General features: G+C 39.1%; 1 protein-coding gene across 2 annotated transcripts in view; it reads left to right on the top strand.

The window, feature by feature from the left end:
• The window catches only part of syn2b (synapsin IIb), a 78141-nt gene that overhangs the window by 25602 nt on the left and 28719 nt on the right, over positions 1-23820 (top strand). For both annotated transcript variants that reach the window (XR_011178123.1, XM_069146170.1), the window contains exons 2-5: positions 15812-15869; positions 17227-17318; positions 22930-23086; positions 23392-23481. Coding sequence is in view for 1 of the 2 variants with exons in the window: in XM_069146170.1 (XP_069002271.1) it covers positions 15812-15869; positions 17227-17318; positions 22930-23086; positions 23392-23481 (397 nt within the window). In the remaining variant the exon portion in view is untranslated. The remainder of the gene's footprint in view (positions 1-15811; positions 15870-17226; positions 17319-22929; positions 23087-23391; positions 23482-23820) is intronic.

Raw genomic sequence — 23820 nt, 5'->3', positions numbered from 1 at the left:
GAAGCCTATATGGTTAACTGAAACAGAATAGCATTGGAATTAATGCACGACCATCACTGTTCACATGTAAACATTTTCATAATCTTCATAAATTGCACCAGTTAGTAATCCCAGCAACAGCAATACAGACACCATATTCCCTTCTCTCTACTGCATAACAGTTTTCATTCTAGAAAGAAAACAGTCTCTTTGCAATTGTTCTCTTTAAGTACAATGTTTTGTCCAAACTACCCTGGAGCAGTGGTCCCCACCATGAAGAACTGGAGCCCCACAGGGGTTGTAAAATATATAGGATCAGCCGTAACATTAAAACCAAAGCATAAAGTATAAAAACAGCCCAGGTATAAATTCTCCCTTCAAAAGGATCATAATGTTTCGTTGTTATTCAGTCTCATTGAGAGAGGTGAATATGAATATTAGGAACACCTCCCAGTTTAACAGAAGTTTAACAGTCATTAATTACAATCTCCAAAATTACAAAAATAAATAAATCAGCACCTCTCTCAGTCAGAATGAATAACAAATTAATGTTATTATCATTATGAAGGGAGGGTTTGTTGCTGGGCTGTTGTATCACATTTATATCATGCTTTACCTGTCAGTGGTTTTAATGTTGTGGCTGATCGGTGTAAATCTGAGGGGTTGATAATCATTAACAGAGCACATAAATGAAAAATTTGTAAATAGAATAAATAATAGCAATGTTGCCTGTCTGTAAACAGAAAGGTGGCAGTCCATGTTTTGTATTACATTTTGTTTTTTGCACTTTGGTCGAGTAATTCCTGTACTGCAATTCCACATAAATTCCCACCAGGATATTGGATATATGTCGTCATTTCACACAATACTGTGTTATATCAAAAGTTACTCCGAAATATCACAGGTTATCAGGATTTGGACTGAGTCAACAGGCAAAATGTGAAAAATGAAATAAAACAAAACAAAGTTATGTTGAGTCTCGCGCCTGCAGATGATTCATGTCAAAGCCCTTCTGGTGTTTTCACCCCCTCTGAGGTACAATTAACACTTTTTAATTCAATTTTTGAATATACCTATTTTGGGCTTAAATTTTCTGCAAATACAGTGCTTGCTTGGAAGCTTGTTTACATAATACAATCCATCCCTCTGAAACTGTAGCAGTTCATCACCTCAGTGTTTGAATAATCAGTGATTCGAGGACGCCTCTGCTGGGTCTGCTGAGGTGGAAAGGTTTACTTTCGCATTTTCACAAGCTTGGGTGTTATTCCTGGAAAATGTAACTGGAGAATGGGTTGAATAATAAGCACGCTAGTTAAAAGTGTGGCTCACTATCAGGACCCAGGAACAATGCCGGCTTGGTAGCACGTGCAGTGATGCAGTAAATTACCAGCGCTTCTCTCGCTATATTTTCCTTTAGTATTAGGTGAGTGGCTCTGGAGTGTGTCGGTATCTTTTACATGAATGGTATATTGTTTGACTCGGTTTGTTTCATGACCCTGAATGACAGACAGTGAAATGAAAACCTGACTGGATGATTGCAAAAAGATACTGACTTTAAAACGCAGCGCTTTTACCGCACCATGTTTGTGCAGGTTCAAAGCTCATGGTGCAAATGAATGAATAGTGTCACTTTGCATTCGGATAATTTGATGTGGTTTGGTTACTTTGTTGTGTAGCTCCATCCAAACAAATACACCAGTGTCAAGTTGTAGTGACTCAATATTTGAATATGTGTCAGGCGGCACACAGCAGTTTAGATATGAAACAGGATTATGTTTCCACACATTAAAACCACCTCCTACACATGAAAGCACATTAAGCAGTTGGAATGGATTCATCTAGCGGAGGTGCACATGACCTCTCCAAATTCCCTTTTATGAATGATGAGTTTTTCTTGTTTGGCTTGATATATCATCTTTACCTAATATATATTTAAATACATGTGAATTTTAAATTTTAAATAACTTGAAATATATAACTTGAGTTGTAAAGGGAGCGTCCTTTGTTCTTAAAGCCTTATTTGGAGTGATGTATATTTGTCTAATAGGGACGCTACTCCTCCTTAACAAAAAACATTTAAAGCGAAGACACTCGGACTCCCCACCTGCCCCATTAGGAAACTGTCAGCTGCTTCTGAAGATTAAGTCGATGTCATCTGGCATTGTTGATGGCTGTTCCAGTTCCACCTGCCGATGATGCATTCTCCCCCCTAAAAGTATTCGTCTTACTCCAGCCTCTTCTCAGATTTCAACCATATTGCACGAAGGATGCTCTTCTTACTGTCAGCAAATGATAAAACATGCACACTTGTGTATTCACATGTGTGTTGTCCCCCACCCCCCCCACCCCAACACACACACACACACACACACACACACACACACACACCTGTATTTTACAAACATGAAGCACAGTGCAATCCTAATTCTGCTGAAGGGTTTTGTTTGTTTGGCTTTTAGTTGAATTTGCACATTCAGCAGACACAAAACAAAATTTGTATTTGGAGCCGTGTGTGGGGTGACGTGATCGATGTGTGCATAACAATTGCTCTTCTTTTATCCTGTTTTTTTTTTTTTTTTGTCAACCAATTCCTGAAGGAAATATGTTCACCAGCTAGATCCCAATTATTTCTGTGTTGTTTGGTGCTGGGCAGGTAGCAATCAGTGGCTTTGTCTGATCTATATCAGTGAAAACAGCTGCTACTACAACTGGAAACAAAAGCTGTTGAGAAGCATGAGACTGAAAATAAACGAATAGACCAAAACATTGCTGAAAGAGGCTAAAACCCGAAAATCCTTGAGCTGAGGAGATATTTACGCACGAAGAACCCCTTTCACATACAGGGCCATACAACTAATCTTTATCATTTTACTGTTTGAATATATGAATATGTAGTGTTTTAAATGAAGTGCCTTGTACATCATTTACTATATATCTGTGGTGTGCTGGCTGTCCGGTCATTTGGCCGTGGGAACCGGAAACCTTTGGTTCGCGACTCTTCCTATTAGGCAAAGAGCCAGTAGGTTGATCAGCAATGTCTGTGCCCTTTCTCTCCATGTCCCTCTAAATTAAAACTCAGTGCTCCAAGCGTTGTCATGACAAATAGGCGGCGTGGGCGGTAGACAAACACAGACACACACATGAAACTACACACAATCCAAGTTCTTAACAAAAGCAGAACAATAATAGTGACGTGATGATGACTTTGCAAACAGGGACATTGTGGCAGTGAAATAGTGTGTGGGGAGTTGTTTGTGGGTGTATGCCATATTTATTTGTAAGTGTTAAAATGTATATGAGCGGAAGGAGGTGCGCGGTGTTTCACCTCACCAGGCAGTTGTTATATAATCTATCATAATAGTTTTTTGTCATGAGGCTGAAATTAGATCGATAAAACAATAGGACATTGAGTTTTTTCTTGGATGTTAACTTGTTGCATTTCTCAGATCTGTCCCCTGTAAAAAGAGGTGTAATAAGCAACTTATTATGCCTTGTAAGTTTCATTTTTGACAGCGCAGTCTAATGGCAAGAGAGGAAAGAAGGTGACGTATTTATAGAGCCACAGTCTGAGCAGTGAGGAGGTCAAGGTGAATGGACAACACATTGAAATTTACCCGAGGGCAACCATTGCGTGTTTCCTGTTTGATAGCGATAGTGTTTCTTCTAACCATAACTATTCCATAAACGTATTATTGTAACAATGACAATCAAGTCCTTTGTTGTTGCGCAAACCCTAATATTTGCCCATACCGAACCAAGTTATTTTCAAAGCTATTTAGAGGTGAAAAATATCTGTGCAATATTTACTGCTGCCAGTTGGGGCGCTCTATTTTGTTCCATTACTCCATACAATATTTAAAAGAAGCTGAATGGGTTGGTGTGCAGAATTTAGTGCGGAATTTTGTGGCATCCAGCGGTGAGGTTGTAGATTGCAACCAACTAAACCCTCCTTGCCTCACCCTCCTCATCCAAGCATGTAAGAGAATCTACAGTGGGTGTAAAACTTGCAAAAAAAAAAATGCAAAAGACCCTCTCAAGAGCCCGTGTTTGGTTTGTCCCTTCTTAGGGTTACTGTCAAAACAAGAAAAAGAAAAGGACAACTCTTTATGAAGATAACAAAAACACAACAATTCTTAGTTTTGGGTGATTATAAACGAATGAAACATAATTATGGATATTATATTCCATTTCTGGCTAGAGAGCTGTCCTAAAACCTACACACAGAACCTTTAAAACACAACTGCTGTCAAAAAATGCTGTAAATGATCACGTTTTGTATTATAGACACAACTTTGCATTTCCTGCGACTGCTTCCACATTGTTTCACCAGTTAACTTCTTTAATTTAAACTTGCGGCACTAAGAAATGTTTTGGTTTGCATTAGCACTTATGTACAGCCCTGAAATGTAGACCATTGCAAGAGGTGATTCTTTAATGTGAATATATTAATGTTAAATGTTGTAAACTGTATTAATGAGTAAACTTTGTCACTCAGATTTAGCAGCTACCATGGCAATAAATCAGTTTGAAGGACATTTGATCTGTGGTGCTTAAAGTATAGAAAAATCTCAAAATCTCAACAGAAACAATGCCTTGATTTGTACTGTTTTTTAATTTGTTTTTAAAAGAACTATTTAGTACTTAAATACAACCGTCTCGGCACACGGAAAGACATTTCCCAGTGCTCCTCCTACAATGTCTGCGAGTGCCCTGAAAGGCCGTGGTTAATCTCATCATCATGTAGAGAAACAACATTAGATATGAAAACTGAGCTGAGACTGAAACCCTGTTTTCATTGAAGTGACAAGGAAATTCACCACAAAGAACTGACAGCATATGAACCTGAACTCGTTGTCAGGAGACAAAGTCAAGTGATGCTTTACTGGCACCATTTAGTGGCAGACTTCTTGAAAAACCTTACTCAACCCTGAAATAGCCTCCATGTCTATTTCTGTGACTCGCCTGTGCTTTTCTACGCAAGTGCAATTGTGATTGTGTGTGTGCATTTGAAGACAGACAGCAGGACAAATAAAAGACTAACCTAGACAGAGATCTGGATATAGTGCGCATAAAGTCTTGTTTGTGCCAAGCTCCTGCGGGGTTGTCTGTTGTGATTTATCTGTTCTCCATCTAGCTGCAGACAGACACTCGGTCTCACCCTAACATTAAACCAGGGAGAGTGCTCACCTAAGCTTCACTTCGCTCTGAGATGAGTCAGTGTGTGGCTGTCATTTCAGGACTGGTCATCTTATTGCAGAGATCTAGGGCAACAATTTTGTTCTTGGAGATTGTGTGCTGAAATTGCATGCCTTGTAGAAGTTACACATCTCCCTGCTACAATGGGGTCACATTGTCCACTAAGTACAGCTGTCGAGGACTAAAATTGTGCCTTATAAGGGAGAGATACTTGTTAAATTTGTACTTTTTTACAAGATGCTCCCTTGCAAGAGCACCTAATTAGACTGGAAGCGTTGTGGATCGAAGCCTGAAACTTAAACTGCTGTCTCCTGTATCTATCTCAGCCTTCAGTCTATAAATACAACATCGAGCGTGGAAAGCCCAATCTTTAACACTGATAACACAACTCTCCCAATCCTAAAAGCCCACAGAGAAAATATATCCTGGCAGGGAATATATCTCACTGAGAGAAACAATAGAGCAAGCAGTTGCTATAGAGCTCTCAGGTACATCGGTTTCATAGGAGAGCCACAGTTGCTGCATTTCATAGAAGAATGGACGACTGGCGGAGGTCTGCACTCCCCAAGTGCTCTTCTAGTTCGAGTTCCCAGTAACCATGTTATGAAATAAGGACAAGTGAATTGGCTAATTAAAGCAGAAATTAAACAGAAATGTCAAACAAAGGAGCAACATAGCTGATATATTTCAAAACTGTCAAGCAGAAATTGAAGCCTGAAAGAAGCCTGAGAAAAGAAACGTCAACACCCAATGAAGTAATTGTTGAAACGTTAGCATACATTTGACAACCTTTTCAAAGTTGATACGTTGTCAAACATTTTTGTTGGAAACCACCTGCATGTCATTGCTGTATGTGTGCTTTGTTCTAAATTTTCATCAGCTGCGAAGCTGAAATGATTAGTCCACTTAGTTATTAGTCAAATCACAGCAAATTAATCTGCATCTGTAATTCACTAATAGTTTCAGTCATTCTCAGTCTTGCCCGTGGCGTAGCTGCAGGGATTTCCCACATTGCATTCATCACTTTGATCTGGACGGAAATAATTCAATAACTATTGGACAGATTGTCATAAAATTGAGTGTGAGCATTTACGGTTTCCAGAGGATGACTTTGCTGACTTACCTGATCCCCTCACTTTTCTTCCACTACCACCACCATGTGGCTCGCCACGAAATTTTGGTTCATTTATGTCCCTCGGAGAGTCAATTTGATATTTATCATTACAATAGATCCTAAAATTTTCATCTCGTGCCATCATTAAGCCAAATTCATGGCCAAATACCTGCCAAACCAATTACATTCCCATCAGCCTCAGCTGTACCCTGTGTTGAGTGCTGAATGCTAACATGCTAAAAATGCAGAACATGGATATTTTGTCAATATCAAGGATGTGCCTTTAGTAGGCTGCCATTGTAGGATGTTACATCACCAGATCCCATGAAAGGCCAGTTCCATTGTTGAGGATCCTTCAAAAGTCGTCCAAGGGCAGAGAATTCATTCAGAGAATTTTAAAGGAAGCATTAGGTGGTCCTTTATGCTTCCACAACATGTGCATGTACAAGGGTGACACCTTTTCAGTGATGCATACCGAGAAAATAAAGACTCTACAACACAGCAAAGGTCATTGTGTTTGTAAAAACCCTTGAAAGGAAAAAGACTCTTCCATTATGTGTTCTCTGAGCACTGGGGATGAGTCTGGCTTTCCTCTGGAGACCTATCTTACCAAGGATGCGTCCTTGATAGTGAGAAGTGGACATTTTTCAGTATTTTTAGATATTTTACAGACACAAAGATTTACCATTCTATCTTGAATAAAATCGACAACTCAATAATGGAAATATACATTAGTTGCAGCAGTAATCTGCTGTGTGCTTTAGATCTACAATTCATTTCATAATCGGTGTGCTACCTATAGTGTTGCTAACTAAATCAAAGACGATGGCAGATCCTTCACTGGGTTGTTTTTCTTTTTTTCTTGGGAAGTATCCATTGGAGAAGACAAATACAACAGTCGTAATCACAGTCATAAAGGCTTTTCTGAATCACTCAACAATTTGCTGTAATGAGGAGGTTGGTTTTCTTCTTTCTGGAGAACCAATCATGCCACACTTCTTCTGGTAATTGTTTGGCTTTGTCACTCAGCTTATTAGTGAACTGAGACTCAGACACCACTGCATTCAGGATTACAGTTAGAACAGGAAAGGAAACAGCACTGGGTCATACAGGTTACACTTTGACGGGCATGAGGAAGGCAAAATATTCACACCAAATTCAAATATTACAATATATTTGACCATCTACCTTGATACCAATATTGCTACAGTAGAGTAGGGAAGACTATCAGTGCTTTCACAATGCTGTGGATTTTCAATAGTGTGAATATAATGTGGATGTCTATATAATGACCAAGTGGGTAAAGGCAAATAACAGAACAGCTAGAGCAGTCTGGTAAGATCAGAAAATGGCATCACTTTACTGCAATGCTGCCTTTAAAATCTGAAAAACACAACAATTATGACAAATTACAATTTTACAATATCCAAAATCTAAGATGAATGATATGATGAATACTGATTATATCACCCATTCCTACTGCAGCAAAGCAGATATGAAGTGCATAGAGAATATTTATGCCTCGTAAACAGTTTATAAAGCTGCTAATGCTTTTAATAGTGACTTTTCCCCATTGATATACTGCAGTATAGATTTCCAATAAATCTTTTGAGTCTAATAAATGCCTATTTTGGCCTTATAACACCTTAAACGCTTCCTGATTACCATTCCCACTCTCATGGAAGGATCAGTGTGTCCATGTATGGATTCTCACGTTCATTTACACACTATTTATGACTGTGGATCATTCTCACAGTCCCTCACCCTTTTTAAAGGGTTGTGATCAAATTGGTAATCTAGATATTATAATTATGAGTCAATCATAAATTCAGCAAACACTGAGCTTTTTATGCATGAACTGTTTTCATTCTGAGATTGTTTCTGCCCAAGAATGTTTTGCACATCAGAAATCCACGGACTAAATTCTGGTGACTGACTGCTGCTGTCAGCTTCAGCTTCAAACGCTGACTGAGGACGTGCTGGGATCCAGAAATATTTTTGGTCCACTCAGCTTTCACATGATTGTTTACATTTATCTAAAAATGTTTTAGTTTAAAATTAAAAAGGCTTAAAAATTATTTTAAAGAGTCAGACAGTAAAGGATACAGTTGACGATATTCTGTATTTTTCTAAGTTTTGACATCTGTGAAAAGAAAGAACAGGAAGTAAATTGCGTATTGCTCTGTGCCACCAAAACTATTAATAACATGCAGTCAAAAAGCAACACCACTGCACCGAGTGACATCGTCCTGGGTAATATAAGCAAGTCCCATATACACAGTCGTACAGAAATACTCACTAATTGTGTGTTAATCCAGGGCTATAAATGGTCCCTAAGAAATGCACTTGTTGAAAGTAAGAATAATGCCAGCTTTATCCTCAGACAATGAATCCATGAATTCATAGATTCTCTGCCAAAAACAGCTCCTTGATGTTAAAAATGGGGGGGGGGGAAAGATTACAAATGTTAATAATACAGAAAACACAGGAGACCGAGTGGATAAACTGTGAGCAAGTAGAGGGTGGGCGAGGAAGAAGAGAAGGAACAAGAGAAAGTCGCAACATGAAGTGAAAACAAAGCTGTCAAGTTACAGCGAGAAGATAAAGGAGATTACTGTCACTTCTGCCTGTTTTTTAAGGACAAGAAGCACATTAACTACACACTTATACACTCTCACACAGACAGAAAAGTAACCCACACTTTAAACACACACACACACACACACACACACACACACACGCACGCACGCACGCACGCACACGCACACGCACACACACACAGGGTGCAGTGACAAATCACTCCATTTCTGCAGGTGGAATTCAGCAAAACCTCAAAAGCAACAATCAACTCTGCTGTTAGTTTCAAGACGCTCCCTCGACAAGTCTGTTTCATTGATGCGCTCTAGCACACACACAAACAACACACAAACACACACACTGGCTACACAAAGCTAAACTTCTAAGTGTGCTTGTGTGTTTAGAGAACAGCCTGTTTATCACAGTAATGTAATAAAACCCCACAGACAAACCGCAGGCACCGAGTCCTCTATCTCTACATACAAACAACAACACAAACGCACCTCAGACTCTCATTTGGTAAACGATGCAGGAAACCTGGGAAGAATCCTTCAACTGGAAAATTATTGTCACATGTTTTTCGATCTAGAAATGCTCAAATGGACTGCGACAATGTCCAGATCACAGGTATTTGGACAAACATGCATTTTTTTCAGACAGAATATAATAATAGATACTACCTCAAAGTGCCAAGTCTTGTTTACTTCAATATAGAAACAACTGATAATGATTTTAATACTAAAGTAAAAGAGTTCAAAAGTAATGAGACGGATACAAATAAAGTGTCAAGTCCCCTTTTAAAAATGGCCTCAGGGCAGCAGGTTGAAAATCCATTAATTGACAACATATCAATATTTATAAATGCAGAGTTGATGGGGTGTCGACAAAGACGTGTTAATTCTTATTCAGCTGAGAAATATAAACAGTTACTCATTGCATATTCATTGCTTTACAATTAAAACCAATTACTATACAGCAAAAGTAGTGATTACATCTAACTCTCAGCTCAGACCTGTCATAGGTGTGTTCATCTAAATCTAAATCCAAAGCATTGATATCCACATCTTCTGTGTTGAACACTTGTAGAAATATGACGTTGTGGCTGTGAAGCTGCACACAATTTGTCTTCGGACACAAAGCAGTTGAATGCTGAATGTACTTGCTAATGGCCGGCAAGTTAAGTCAACTTTGGAGTTACTCCGGCCTCCACACCACGCTAACGCTTCCCAGTTTGTACACATCACCCTCAGAAACAAAAACAGACACAAACCAGCCGCTGGTAAGACAGCAGAGGGAGCAAACACAAGACTTATCAAAGTAACAGAGCGTTACCGGGATTAACTAATGCCGGCATGTACAATTACAATACCCATGGGTCACACACTCACTAATAAACCATTAAGTCTGCAGTTATAAATGTCAAAGTGAATCCACCTTTGGGTCTGAGGGAACGAGATTAATCCTGTAGAATTTTATTAAGTCCTCATACGGGATGTGCATGAGTCAAAGGGTGTCCTTATGTATGGCTTAATATAAAGCTACTGAATTAACTTAAGACAGTGTTTTTCCAATATGCTGACATATTACCTGCTGCCCTGACACACAGTACTAACCACAATTTACAGTTTTTGCCAGACACATTGACTAGGCACATTTATGAGTGAGGGAGGTGAAGTCTCAGGGGATACCAGCATTTCTGCAGGGCACAGAGAGGGAGGATAGGAGCAGGAGGTGTTGCAGCCTCCTGTGCTACGGCTGAATAATTTAAGTGACATCTTCACCTCAGGCAAGAATGCATTAGCCAATACCGATGATTTGAAGCTTTGTATGCTGTGCGTGTTCAGTGTGTGCAGCCAATCGGAACTCTGGTTCTGCTGATCAATCGTAACACGCATATAATGTGCATGAAGGCTCAGTGATGCTCGCCGACGCTCAACAACAAATGTCAAATTTGAACAGTGACCCTCTGCTCAGAGACAAAAAGACTGAAATTTGTTCATGTTCAGCGTTTAGTGTGCGTTTGTTTGGTTCCTGAGCCATTTACTGTGGTCCCCTCGACTACTCTGTGTTATCAGATGGCTGGTTTGTTGTGACAGAACAAGCTTGGAAACATGCATTGTGAGATTATGACAAATCAAACAGAGTCAAGTCAAGGTTGTGATGGGGAAGAAACATGTATTATGACATAATTAAGAGACAGTTAAAGAAGTAAATATGGGAAGGAAGAAGAAACACACGTTGTTTGTATGTTTATTTCCTAGTTTTGTTTATATCGACTGACATGTATCCAAACGCAGCGTTATCTTTGGTATTTGCTCCAGCATTGCTTGAGTTTTCAGCCTTTTCTCCTTAACTCCAACATCCAGATCCTAGCCAATGATTTTAGCAGGTGGGTTTTTATCTGTTATCAGTAGTAAAACACTTGTCTTTGTACAACTGAAGTGTTTGGATACTTCAGTGCAGCTGCAGCTTCATGATGTCCAGTGACAAGGATGCCTCCATACCCCTCCAGTAAGGTCCAACATGTTAGAAAGTTTCCATAGAGACAGAAAATAAATTCTTGGTCTGCAGCCATCACAGTTCACACCACTTCTGCTTCCTTCAACTGTACTCCCATTTCCATGCACTTACAGTGTCTGTTTGCACCTAATATCTTCTACCACACTCAAGCAGAGTCGAACGCATTTTGTGCCCTTCCATCACAACAGTCGGTGTCTTGTTTTTACACAATATCCACAACTGTTGTGGATCCATTTGAAGAGAAGGCCACCTGTTACCGTCTTGCATTGACACCCCCATTGTGTGCTGGGCCAGAGAGGGATGACCGTCATTTCGTAAATAATATCTTTTTGGGGTTTTAGAGAACTGCATCAAAGTCGTAACTACTTCTGTAGCTCTATGTGCTATTACACAGTTTAGTTTTCATCAAATGTGTGTGCAAATGCTTCACTTCACTCTTTGAATTCTGCCATCTTGCCAGTTATGCCAGTATGAGGCTCCCAGAGACGGATGTATTTTCGACAGCAACGCGCCTGCACGATTAGTCTCGTCTCACTGAACCCATTAAAATGCAGTCGCTTATCATGCATGGTTCATTTGTATGCGTACATTCCATTAATGTGTCTTTACTTTGAATCGATCAACGTAATCTACGGAGGGAAAAGTAGATGGGTGGAAAACAAATATACATGTGAACTAAAGATGTGACAGGAGACAGAGAATGGGGAAAAAGAGGAGAAAGAGAACAAGGAAGTGTGGGAGAGTGTGTGAAGGAACATCTCCTGTCACAATGTGATGTTTATCATGCTTTCATGGGCAGCAGGTGCAGTCATTATAGCCTGATAATGGCATCTTTTCTTTTCAACTAAAGCCCCATCATATGATACAGGACTTCAAGCCGTGTAAAACATAGCTTGAGGAGGATTGTTGTGACCATTTGAAAACCTTTTAGCAATCAAATGCGTGTGTTTATTTTAGGAGAGTTGTTGCAGGACGTCCGGGAACACTGAAAATAGCGGTCCATATACATATAAATCATTGATTGATGCATTTGGGTCAGATTCATTGAAGAAAAAATTAAAATCAGGAATCTAGTGTCCACTGGAAAGCAATGAACAATACACAGCTATGTTGAGAATGATGCAGGATTCCAAACTGCAGTTATTGTACATTATCTTTTTTCATTCTGTATCTCCATTTGCAATGCTGATATCACTTATTTATCTTCTTTGTACTTTTCCCTCATCTGGCTTTGTCATCTTTCCCTCCTTCTATCTCCCTCTCAGCTATTACCATGACTTTTTTTTGAAAGGTTGGATTTCTGTGGGCTCTCTCTGACCATTGGACTCCACAAATCAATAATGAAAGTGGGATCCGATCGAAGGACCCTGAAAAATGAAGACAACAGAGCTCAGCTGTTGAATTTAGACCAGCACAGAGTTTGGTCATGCTGTTTTTTCTGTGGTATCCTGTTAATTCAGAAACCTGCGTCACAGCTTTTGTCATGTAGTGATAGTAGAGATGCCATAATAGGAAAATTACCAAATGTTTAGAGATTATAATGGGAACATAATGCTGCAGTATTTCAATGCCAGCCTGTTCACTTTACCCAGAACCATTAGTGATTGCTGTACACCACGTGTTTCTCATTTTCTGCGATTTTTGTCGTCTTGATTAAATTGCAGGTATCGTTCCAGTCTTATTTCTACACAGCTAAAATTTGTCATCGTCATTAATGTATTGTTAGGTGACATTTAATTAATTGTTGATTTCTGCTGCAGCGTTCTTTAATAGAGTGTACACTCTCATTTATAAAGGCTTGAATAACATACTATAACAAAACAGCATGTGGGTGTCTGCCTCGGGGAACACTGTACTTATTAAATTTAACTGAACTGCATTCAGCAAGGTTTACTTTTATGACACCCGTGTGAACTACAAATTGAATAAAGGAAACCCTATGGACAACCTGTCAGAGATGATTTGTTGTTCACAACTTCCTGATGTGTCGGCTTAGCAGAACTAAAATCTAAGTCACGTTAGCTTCCCGTGAGGTTGTATATGTCATCACACTGAAGAAAACTGAGTTGGATGGATATAAAAGAGAAGATACTTTTCAAGTAATGTGATGTGATAGTTTGGCCTGAGCAGTAGTACATCTCTGTTGACACCGGGAAGAGGTTTTTCTACCTTTTCTCTGTTGAAGTATACGGTGTAGTAGCTTTGGTATAAACTGTGGCTCCTGTTCAAAAAGTAACGAAACACCTGCGGAGTCGTCTTTTTGCTGACCTCCAGTGGTCCAGCTGGACTGGCTGCAGTGACGTCAGGTGTACTCCAGGACCATCTAATGCCACTAGTGGACGTGTGTCCAGGTTCAACAAAGCAAACCTTTGAACTCTCTTCTTCCTACCACGTAGAACAGAAAACCACTGCTTTTCAACCTGGTGTTAAGCTACACTAAGCTGCAGATCAAGCACGAGTGTTGCATAACATACATCAAGCAGCCTGGCAGAAGTGCTGATCAGATGTAACAAACCACTGGTTTGCATATTACATGTCAGAAGTACACTTCTGGTCTGGCTGAAATGCTTTACATGGCAGATCTGTGTAATGTATTTAAAAAGAAATTTCACATTGGCCAGCAAATCTCTTTTTGAGCTGTAGTAAGCAGCAGGTGAAAACGCTCTAAAGAGCCAGTGTACTATACCACTACTTACCAAACACCAAACAACAGACTGTCTGGTGAACAACACAGCGGATCATTTAGCTTCTAAATATCAGATTCTTCATTCAAGAGGTAGGGCAGACCAAAACAGATCTCCATGTCCACTAATGTGTAAAAAGGCACCTAACAAGGTGACAATGTCTCACTAGTGAATTTTCAGCCATTTTACAGTAATTGACCACCGACTTTGCAGATGTCGGCCTAAACAAACTCTTTTTATAAAAAAAAAAAATGTATATAAAGGTTGTTTTTGTTAGAAGCACCTTTGTCCTGTGAAAGCACCCACTCATATTTATTACAGCTCCGCTGGGATTCCGATTTTTACATGGTGTGTTTTGTTTTGTCAAATTTAGAGGCTAAATCAGCCTTCACTAAGATGCTATTGTTGTCCATTACTGTGTTGGCCTTGCATCGCATGTTTTATTGTTTAGTTTGAGCCTCATCTGCTCTTAGACCCATTCATCAACAGTGGGACAAGAGATGCTTGATTTTTCAATAAATTGTGTGGAGAAACTGTGAAAAAAAATCACACCTCCTTGCAGGACCGATAAAGATATATTGCTATAGCTGTGAGGTCATTCATTTTGCTGGCTTGGTTATTGATTAGTGGAAGCTAAGGCGTGATACCCTCAGTGCGTTTCTCTCACAGATGGTCGGCTCCTAATGAACCAGGGTAACAAGCCAGATGCCTTGGTGCTGCACTATGCGAGGTCCTGTGAGACCCTATGGAAGCAATCCTGCAAACATACTTAATTGGCAGCACATAGAGGAACCATGAGTGCTGATGCAATCTGAATTAATGTCAAATTATGGGAGGTAAGGTAGGTAAGCAGGCATTCTGTTTGTTGAAGATGAATGAATTTGATGAAGGATTCCATTTTTTGTAGATACGAATGAGATTAGATGGGAGGTTGTGTTGCCTGAACGTCAACAGTATTATGCATCATTGTGTTTTCTGAAGTGAAGTATTTTATGGCGTAGTTGCTACATGAACAACATAGAGAAAAGAAGAGAGGCAAGATTGGACTTGTATAAAGTTATCTCTACTTAAGTACCACTCAGGGCTTCAACTCTTCCGTGTTCTTGGTTTTTGCTTTATTTAGCTTCAGTGCATGGTTTCTATGATGGATGCAGGGTAAACCATCTGTGATCCATTTACGGTGCAGTTTATAATGAAACGTCCTGAGCATCTTGTCTGTTTGGGTTTTGGCTGGCAGCCTGTGAGCGTCTCTGCTTGTCTCATTCCATCCTCCCTGCCGGTCTATCTTCGCCTGCCCGCTCTCCATCTGCCTGCCTCTGTGTGTTTTCTTGTTATCTGTTTTCTACATCACTGTTGAGCGAGTGACTGACGACACATTAGAAAGTCAACTTCAAACCTCGCTTTTATTGAATACATCCATCACTCAAAGTGTTAGATGAAATTGAATGCATGCAGCCGCATTAGAATTTAATGTTACCAGTCATTGTGATGACACTAATTTCAGTTTTTGGTACAGCCACAATTGTCTGCTGCATCTTTCTAAGCTGTTACAACGGGCTCATTTTTAATAAACATTCCTTTATAGCTGAGAAAGTTTGGCCATTTAAAGTACACGAGCAGGCATCCATTTTCTGTTTTTCATTTGTTTTATAGGCCGTGTGTTGTCCAGTAGAGGGCAGCATAGACAACTAAGAGGTTTGGAGTGTACAAACTAAACCTCCTCTCCTCTCTTCTCTTGCAGGGCCAAGGCGTTTCGAGGAAAGAAGGTCCTTGGAGAATATGATATCAAAGTGGAGCAGGTATAATATTGATTTTTATACATCTATGAAGCCACAGAATAATTTGTAAAGGATCGAAATGGATCAGAAAAGTTTGAACTGACATCCTATTCAATATTATTGATGTTGAAATATCTATATTTACTCTAGGTCCTTAGAGGGTCAGTTTAAATGCTTTCTCTATACCTACAAAACTAACAACAGTCTCTCCAGCCTTAGCTGTACTTTATGTTACTCTAATTATGTTATCTTAATAAGCAAATGTCAGCATGCCTAAAGGGTATACAAATGATAGTGTAGCTGGTAAATATTGCCTGCTAAACATCCTCCTATCTGAACTGTCACTTTGCATATTAATTTGCTGATGTTAGCCTTCAGCTCAAAGCACCTGAGAGCTGCTTCGATGTCTCGACGCTTAATTCTTGTCTTCATTCACACAGGAAAATATGTAACAGGGTTGTATTTATCTTTTCCAAACATTTACATTTGTCATCTTCAGAGAACTTTTCTTTTGGGCTGTGAATGTGTAACTGTGAATAAATGTGTGACCACACATTCAAAACCACAAGTACTGTAAAATTACACCAGAACCTTTCACAATATTATACTGTGGGGACTGTGACTTGTTAAGTTTTTACATCAAGTTTTAAATGCAGCATAACATATTGGTTTCATATTGGCTAACCAGCAAACCATTTTGCAATATTTGGTGACTGCATTTGCACTGCGTGTTGTCGTCCCCGACAATAGGCACACCACATCACAACAAACAGTTTCACACCTAATAGATGTTGACAGTTCAATAACAACCTCAAGCCTCACCACAGAAACGAAATAGACACCAGTGGAGACAGAAGTCGGCAGCTATGAGTCACAGAGAAATCCTCACTGCGTTTTCAACCACACCAAATTGCAGCTACATGCACTATTTTACTAGAATAACGATATGGTTTATGAATGCAATATAATATAACAAGAATATGCAAACAAATAACAGCTGCAAAAGAGTGTGCAGTGTTAAAGTGTTTCCTTTCATCTCGTTTTACTGCTTCTGCAAAAGGACGATCGTCAGAATAAAAAATGATTCAGTATTTATTTTGATCCCAGTCCGAGTCATTAATTCAAGTGATAAAAAAAGAATGATGTGGCTGTTGCGAAAGTCGCTGTTATTATACAACATTATTGCCCGAAAACCTTGAACACAGAAAATGAAATCCTGTTATATTCTGTTTCATGTAAGTTTCTACAGCTGGTTATTAAAAGCAAAGCAAACCATTTATTATAATGTCATGTATATTTATGTCACATTTGCCAGCTACAGTATATCAACATGATGTCACTGATGAAACTGTCCTGTGTTCTCTTTCCTTCCTCGCAGGCCGAGTTCTCAGAGGTCAATCTCATCTCACATTCAAATGGAACCTGTAATGTGGACATGCAGGTCGTCAGGGGCGGGACCAAAGTGGTCAGGTGAGCACACACACACACACACACGCACACACACACACACGCACACACACACAGAGATTACACTGACAGTTAAAACATAGTTATCCTAACTTTAGTATTGAGATTAAACCCAAAACACAAAGAAAACGCAGTGCAAATTTATTAAAAAAAAGTTTTAAAACAATACATATGGCAAATACAAATGGAAATTTTGAAGCCAGGTTGAAGTTGCTCTTGAAGGTTAAAGTCTACTAATCAGGTTAAATTCATGTCATCTACAATCCCAGAACCGAGGACTACTTATTAACTAAATAACAAAACATAATGCAATGAGTGATGACCTTTTTCTGAACTGACATTCATGCCTCAAGTGGGGATCCAACCCAGTTACTTCTCACTGTGAGGCAACTGCTCCAACCACTGTGTAAGCATGACTTCTGAAATATGAAAAGAAAAGTTTGTAAGTAAAGTACTGTGTCGTCCAAATTATGAAAAAAAAAAAAAAAAAATCATACGTTAAAATGTATTAATGGGATTTTGGGGGATAAAGTTTGTGGTAGTTCGGACAGAAATCCAAGAAGACACCCTTTATTTTTTGTTATAGACTTTTTATTTTTGTTTGAGTTTTTGTTTTGTTTTATTGTTGACCTTTGGTTTGGTATTAGTATGACTGCATTTACAAGACAAACCTGAAACCAGCAAACCCGCAACTGTGTGGCTTACCCTTAGAAGGACTCGCTCTGTGTGGACTACCTTGAGCGGGGCTTGACCCGCGTCTTCATGAGGAGGAGTTTGTTAAAGTACATTACGTCAACTCAACAGGAAGTCCGCCATTTTGAATTTAGAAGCCATTTTTGGCAATTCACACGTATTGTTGCAATGTAACTTTTTTGTACGTCACGGTGTGATACACATGTCTACCGATTTTCGTGCATGTAGGTAAATGTAGCCACCGGGGCATCTCTCTAGGGGGCGCTAGCGAGCCATTTGGCCATACCCACTCACGACTCCACTAAAATAAGATATTTTTCGCCGGGAGTCACACGCATACCAACTTTCATAAGTTTTTGAATATGATAAAGCCGCCAAAAATGCAGTTATTTACGGAGAATAATAATAATCGCTTGAATAACAATAGGGTTTTCGCACCATCGGTGCTTGGGCCTTAAATTCAACCAAGAAAAATAAACCCAACCTCGACCATGAATCTGACCCTACACCCAAACCCTCCCCTTGAAATGAGTCTTCATAAAAATGTTCCCACTTGGGAGAACATTTGGTCTTCACGAGCGTACAAACACACAAATGACTTGCATCATTTTCCAAACTCCAGCAAAGTGCTGCTTTATCATTTTTATGCATCAATCAATGACGATCCAAACACACATTTTCTGTGAGATCAGACAGAAAAACATTTGGAAATTTACAAACAGACTGGTTTACTGGGATCTCTGATCAGTGGAAAAAGGGCAGAGACGTATGACCACAACCAGAACCCACAGACCAGCACAGTGAATCTGCATACAAACATACGAACTCATTGCAATCACACAGACACAGACACCGCAAACCACAATGACACAGACAGCAGTGCCCTTGCTAAAGATTGGCAGTCATTAGGCGAGGCTGTAACTCCTTCTGGTAAGCAACAAATAAAGCCAACAGGAAATGAAGACAGCAGCATCAGTCCAATAATCAGCATCTCTGCCCTGTAATTATGCTTTATAGGAGGCTGGTCTGCACATGTTCGCACACAAACATACAATAAACAGTGACAATTGCTGGAGATAATGTGGAGTCAGGCTAACGCAGAATGATTCACGCTAATCTGTCCTGACTATGTGTTACAGAGGCTTTATTCTTTGTCACCAGAGCTCCTCATAGACCTCCAAAGTGGTATCTGAACCTCGTCCTCACCCAAACATGAGCTTGTAGTGGAGACTTTTATTGAGTTCACAACATAAACGTCAGTCCGTTTTGTTGTCTGCCTGAGTTCAATGCACGGTTTTTAGACCTGGACGTTTCTAACTACCTAGATTTGTCTCTGTAATTACACAGTGTCCATCGATTTCAAGTCAAAGCAGCGATTTGCTAACTGCTCAATGACTGTGTTGCTAAGTAACCTCCATCCTGAAGAAGATCTATTTCTTTTTTCAGACTCTAACCATGTCAATAAACAATCTACAACTCTACTACACTCCAGTACATTTCTGATTTCCCCCTTTGTTGTTCATCCAGACAGCCAGCAATCAAAAATTACTGGCTGTTCTTCAAACCCGCTTTAAAACCAGAGGTGACTTTTCAAGCTGTCCCACCTGATTTATGGAACGCTCTCCCCTTGTTCATGCATTTTTTTAATTTTTTTTTTTAATTTTAAAAGATAATTGAAACATTTTTATTCAGACATGGTTTTGGTTCGCACATCTTTATAACTGTTTTTTTTTTTTTTTTTTTTTTTTTTTTTTTTTATAGCTTTTGTGCTTGTTCTAATGTCTGTCTGTCCTCGTTTGTTTGTTGTTGCTGTGATTTTAACTGTTCAGTCTTGTGTTGCTTGTTGGCGTTGCTGCTTTATTGATGTAAAGCACTTTATGATTTTATATCTGTAAAAGTTGCTATAGAAATCAACTTTATTTACTTTCTTTCTGTCTTCTTTTTGTTTTTTTCAGTAATAATATAAACAAATAAAACAATGGCAAATAATTAACTAGCTCTAGAATACTTAGCAAGAAGAGAACAATTATTTGCAATGTCCCTCAAACACAGTATGTACATTTGGAGCTGTAAGACCGAAGTCAGACTCTTGCTGGTTTTGGCTCAGAGGCCCTCGTGGAACATTTGCTGATCACTTTGGTGCATGCATGCATGGTTAGCTTCCATATGGTCAGCCACACACATGTACAACCTGGTCAAATTAGAGAGAAATGTACTGTTACTGAAGGGACAATCATACTTAATTATAGAACTTAAATATGCCATTCAAATCCTGTAAATGCTACTTTGAGCTGGTTATTTTTTTCATTTTCTTAAGGAATAGGGCTGGAATTATTTGATATTTTTAGTGTCACAAAATCCCATAAAAAAAAAAAAGCAGAATAATGTCCCTCCACTCCTTATAGTCACCTTTTTGAATGCTTCTTACTTTAGACAGCTGATAACTAAAGTAATTCACAAAAATCCAAGAGGAGTAAACAGTGCATACACAATGCTCATGTTCATGTCACAGTGAAGTAACATGTCAGTCAGTCCAGCAGTATGCCTCATTGAAGTGTTTTGGATTGGACTGACTGTAAACATGTTGGGCAACTAATCTCTTTGGTGCATGCACGGAGAGCTTCCATATGCTCAGCCTTACACATTCATGAAGACAGTTCAAGAGACCATTGGAAATAGTTGCCATGTTGACTTTGTTGTCTCACTTCCTTTTACTCACCATGGCATTTATGAAGAAGAATAAAATCACAGACTTTCTCACACATTTAAAGTTTATGGGCCTTTGTAAGCTCCAGTTCATACTGGAGTTTATAAATAAAGCTCGGGGCACACAAGTGCACAGTGAAAAATCCAAAGTGAAAGCTAGTTAGGATGACTGGGGCGTTGTTGGCAACACTAAATCAGGGTATAACCCAGAGTCATGTTGATCTCCTCTGCCAGTAATGAAGAGCTTACAGTCACATTAATTGCTGTGTCCTCTCCACCAGAGTCTTTTTAGTTTCTTGGAGTGTCTGATTAGTATTCTCGGTGCATGAAGAGCTGGTGGTGGTCACACTGCGCCAGAGTTTTCGCTCTGTGTCTCTTTTCTCTCCCTCCACTCTACATCTCTCTTTCTCTGTCTTGTTTCTCACACCTCTCCCCTCCCTCTCTGCCTTTCCTCACATTCCCTCGCTGTCAAACAAGCCTGCAGAGACAAAAGGAAAAATAACAGGAGTCATGCCCTATCACCGTCAACCTTCCACTGAGTTGAACTGCACTGAATATTGTTTTTGACCTTACTTGTCCGGTCGCAAATTGCCTCCAATCGCTCCAGTGCTGTGGTTTTAGTTTTTTTTTTAAGCTATGAAGAGCTTTAAAGTAGAGCATGAAACCACAAACTGGGAACATTTTCCCATCTGCCATTTAGCAGTATTTACTTATTAACAATAATTTGTCCTTTTCTCTTTGTGGTTGAATACCCGATTCCTCTGCACTGCAGTCCTCGTCACTGCTAACGCTGCTGTTGGCCTGCAGTGCAGACAGACCTCTGTGAGATACATGTCACCAGAAGCTTCGTTTCACCTGCCAGTGACGAGGTTACCCAGCAGGACAAAACATGTGGGGAGGCTCACGCTGCTCCCTGCCCATCCATTTCTACACAAAATTAGATTTCAGTATAATACCAATAGCATGGCTCTAATTAAACATTTCAATGCTTGTAATAACTGTGGCTAATGCACAAACATTCCCACATGTTAAATAATAGTATGTAGTTAAAATTAGGGGTGAAAGTTTAATGACAAGAACTAAATAAAACAATTTGAATGATGAATGTGATCTAATGTAAGACTGATCCATCATTTTTTTTATGATTAAATGTTACTTTCAACACTGAAAACAAGATATTGATACCTACCTCCTACATTGTAGGCACCCTGACCATCAGAAGGCTCAAACAGATTTTAACAGCCTTCTTGAGAGACACTTTCATATAAAACTATGAGCGGTTTTTGTGGTGAGTTGATGATCTCTACAACTGCCCCCGGTTATCTGCTTATTGTCTTAGGAAGTAATGCATTAAAACATGACAGGTCATCTATCATTTGGCTTAAGATTTGCTTCTGGACTTTATTAAAGCGCTCCCAGATCCTCAGGTTTTTGTCCACGGTCGCTGCTTGAAACGCAAGCGTACACAAAAAAACAAGTTAAATTTGATTTTGAATTATCTGACAATTTCCAAGGTGAGCCTCAACACTGAAGCAAAACTAATTTCTCATTTAAGTTTGCGGTTACAGAAGAGGATGTTGCAAGATTTTAGTCACACTGGTAAAATCATTTAAAAAAAAAAATCATAAAGTCATGTATTTTAAAGGGGCATACTGTTCTAATTGTTATGTTAATTATTTACATACAATGTGAAAATAAATGTAACATCAAATACCTACTTTAGGCTTCATTTGCCACCTAATTTGTTCTTGTGTTTAGTATCCAAGCAAAGAAAGTTCCCCTTTCATGTGATTTAGCAATCCAAAACAGGATTCTAATTAAGATGCCATCACAGATGATAATCTATTCTTAGAGGAGAGATATAAGTGCTTAATTGTCCTTTTTTCACAGTCCAATTGACTGTTTCCTTCCTGCCACAGCATCCTGGAAACTAAGTGGAATAGATACATTTTTATACCATTCACTTTGCTTTGGCTTTGTTGGTTTTACTCTGGACCATGACCTTTGTTTAATGCCGTTTCTCTTTCATCCATCCAAAAATGCAGATCTGGCCTCCAAAAACTTTTCTTAAAAAAAAATCAAAAGCAGACTCTGATTCTAATCTTTGTTGTGGCTCTGATTGCACAAGCTTTGTTCAGACCTATATGTGAAAGTGCAGTAAAAGTGTCCAGAAATTTATATTTATTTTAATCAACTCTCTCTTTTCTGACTCCAGGTCATTCCGACCTGACTTCGTCCTGGTGCGCCAACACGCCTTCAGCATGGCCCAAAATGAGGATTTTAGGAACTTGATCATCGGTCTGCAGTATGCAGGCATCCCTTCAGTCAACTCTCTGGACTCCATCTACAACCTCTGTGACAAACCCTGGGCTGTAAGTGATTTCAGCCAAACAAATTTACTCTGACAAAAATCTACACAGTATGTGATTCACTGTAGATTGCAGAAATGTGGAAAGAATCAATTTAATACAGTCCGTTAGAAGCACTAATTGTCATGCTCATTCACAGTTTATACAGTAAAAACATGATGACTATAATTATTACTACATGAATACTGTGCATATACATCTCTGACTAAAATAAGCATTGGGTTTTATACTCATTCAGCTACCCATGTTTAATTTGCAGTAGATTCACCTTTAACGTTTTCTCTGTCTATTCTTCTCCTCTCCTCCAGTTTTCCCAGCTGATCAATAATCAGAAGAGGTTGGGTTTTGATAAGTTTCCTCTCATTGATCAGACCTTCTACCCCAACTACAAAGATATGGTAAACTTCTTTTATTTTAAATACACACCCTGTAGCCCTGCAGCTCACTCACATCTTAGAAACATCAATGACTGACAAAATAATATGATCTTAAGATTCACAGATTGATTTATAATTTTCTATATTTAGTAATGTATTGTTTGCCTCAAGGCTCTAAAAGCAGAATAACACGTCGTATGTCAATTAGGTTTGAGGATGTCAATAAAAATAAAAATGCACATTTATTAGAGAATTATTTTCTAAATTGCAGTGTTGCCATATTTCTGGCATAAACCACTTTAATATTTGGTAAATACATGTATTTAACGTGAAGTTGTGTGAACATGATACCTTTCTAAT

Source organism: Embiotoca jacksoni, unplaced genomic scaffold, assembly GCF_022577435.1.
Source record: "Embiotoca jacksoni isolate LCO1_2020_lvr unplaced genomic scaffold, fEmbJac1.0.p SCAF_1, whole genome shotgun sequence".
NCBI lineage: Eukaryota > Metazoa > Chordata > Actinopteri > Embiotocidae > Embiotoca > Embiotoca jacksoni.
The sequence above is the reverse complement of the archived record's forward strand: the minus strand, read 5'-3'. Positions and strand labels throughout refer to the sequence as shown.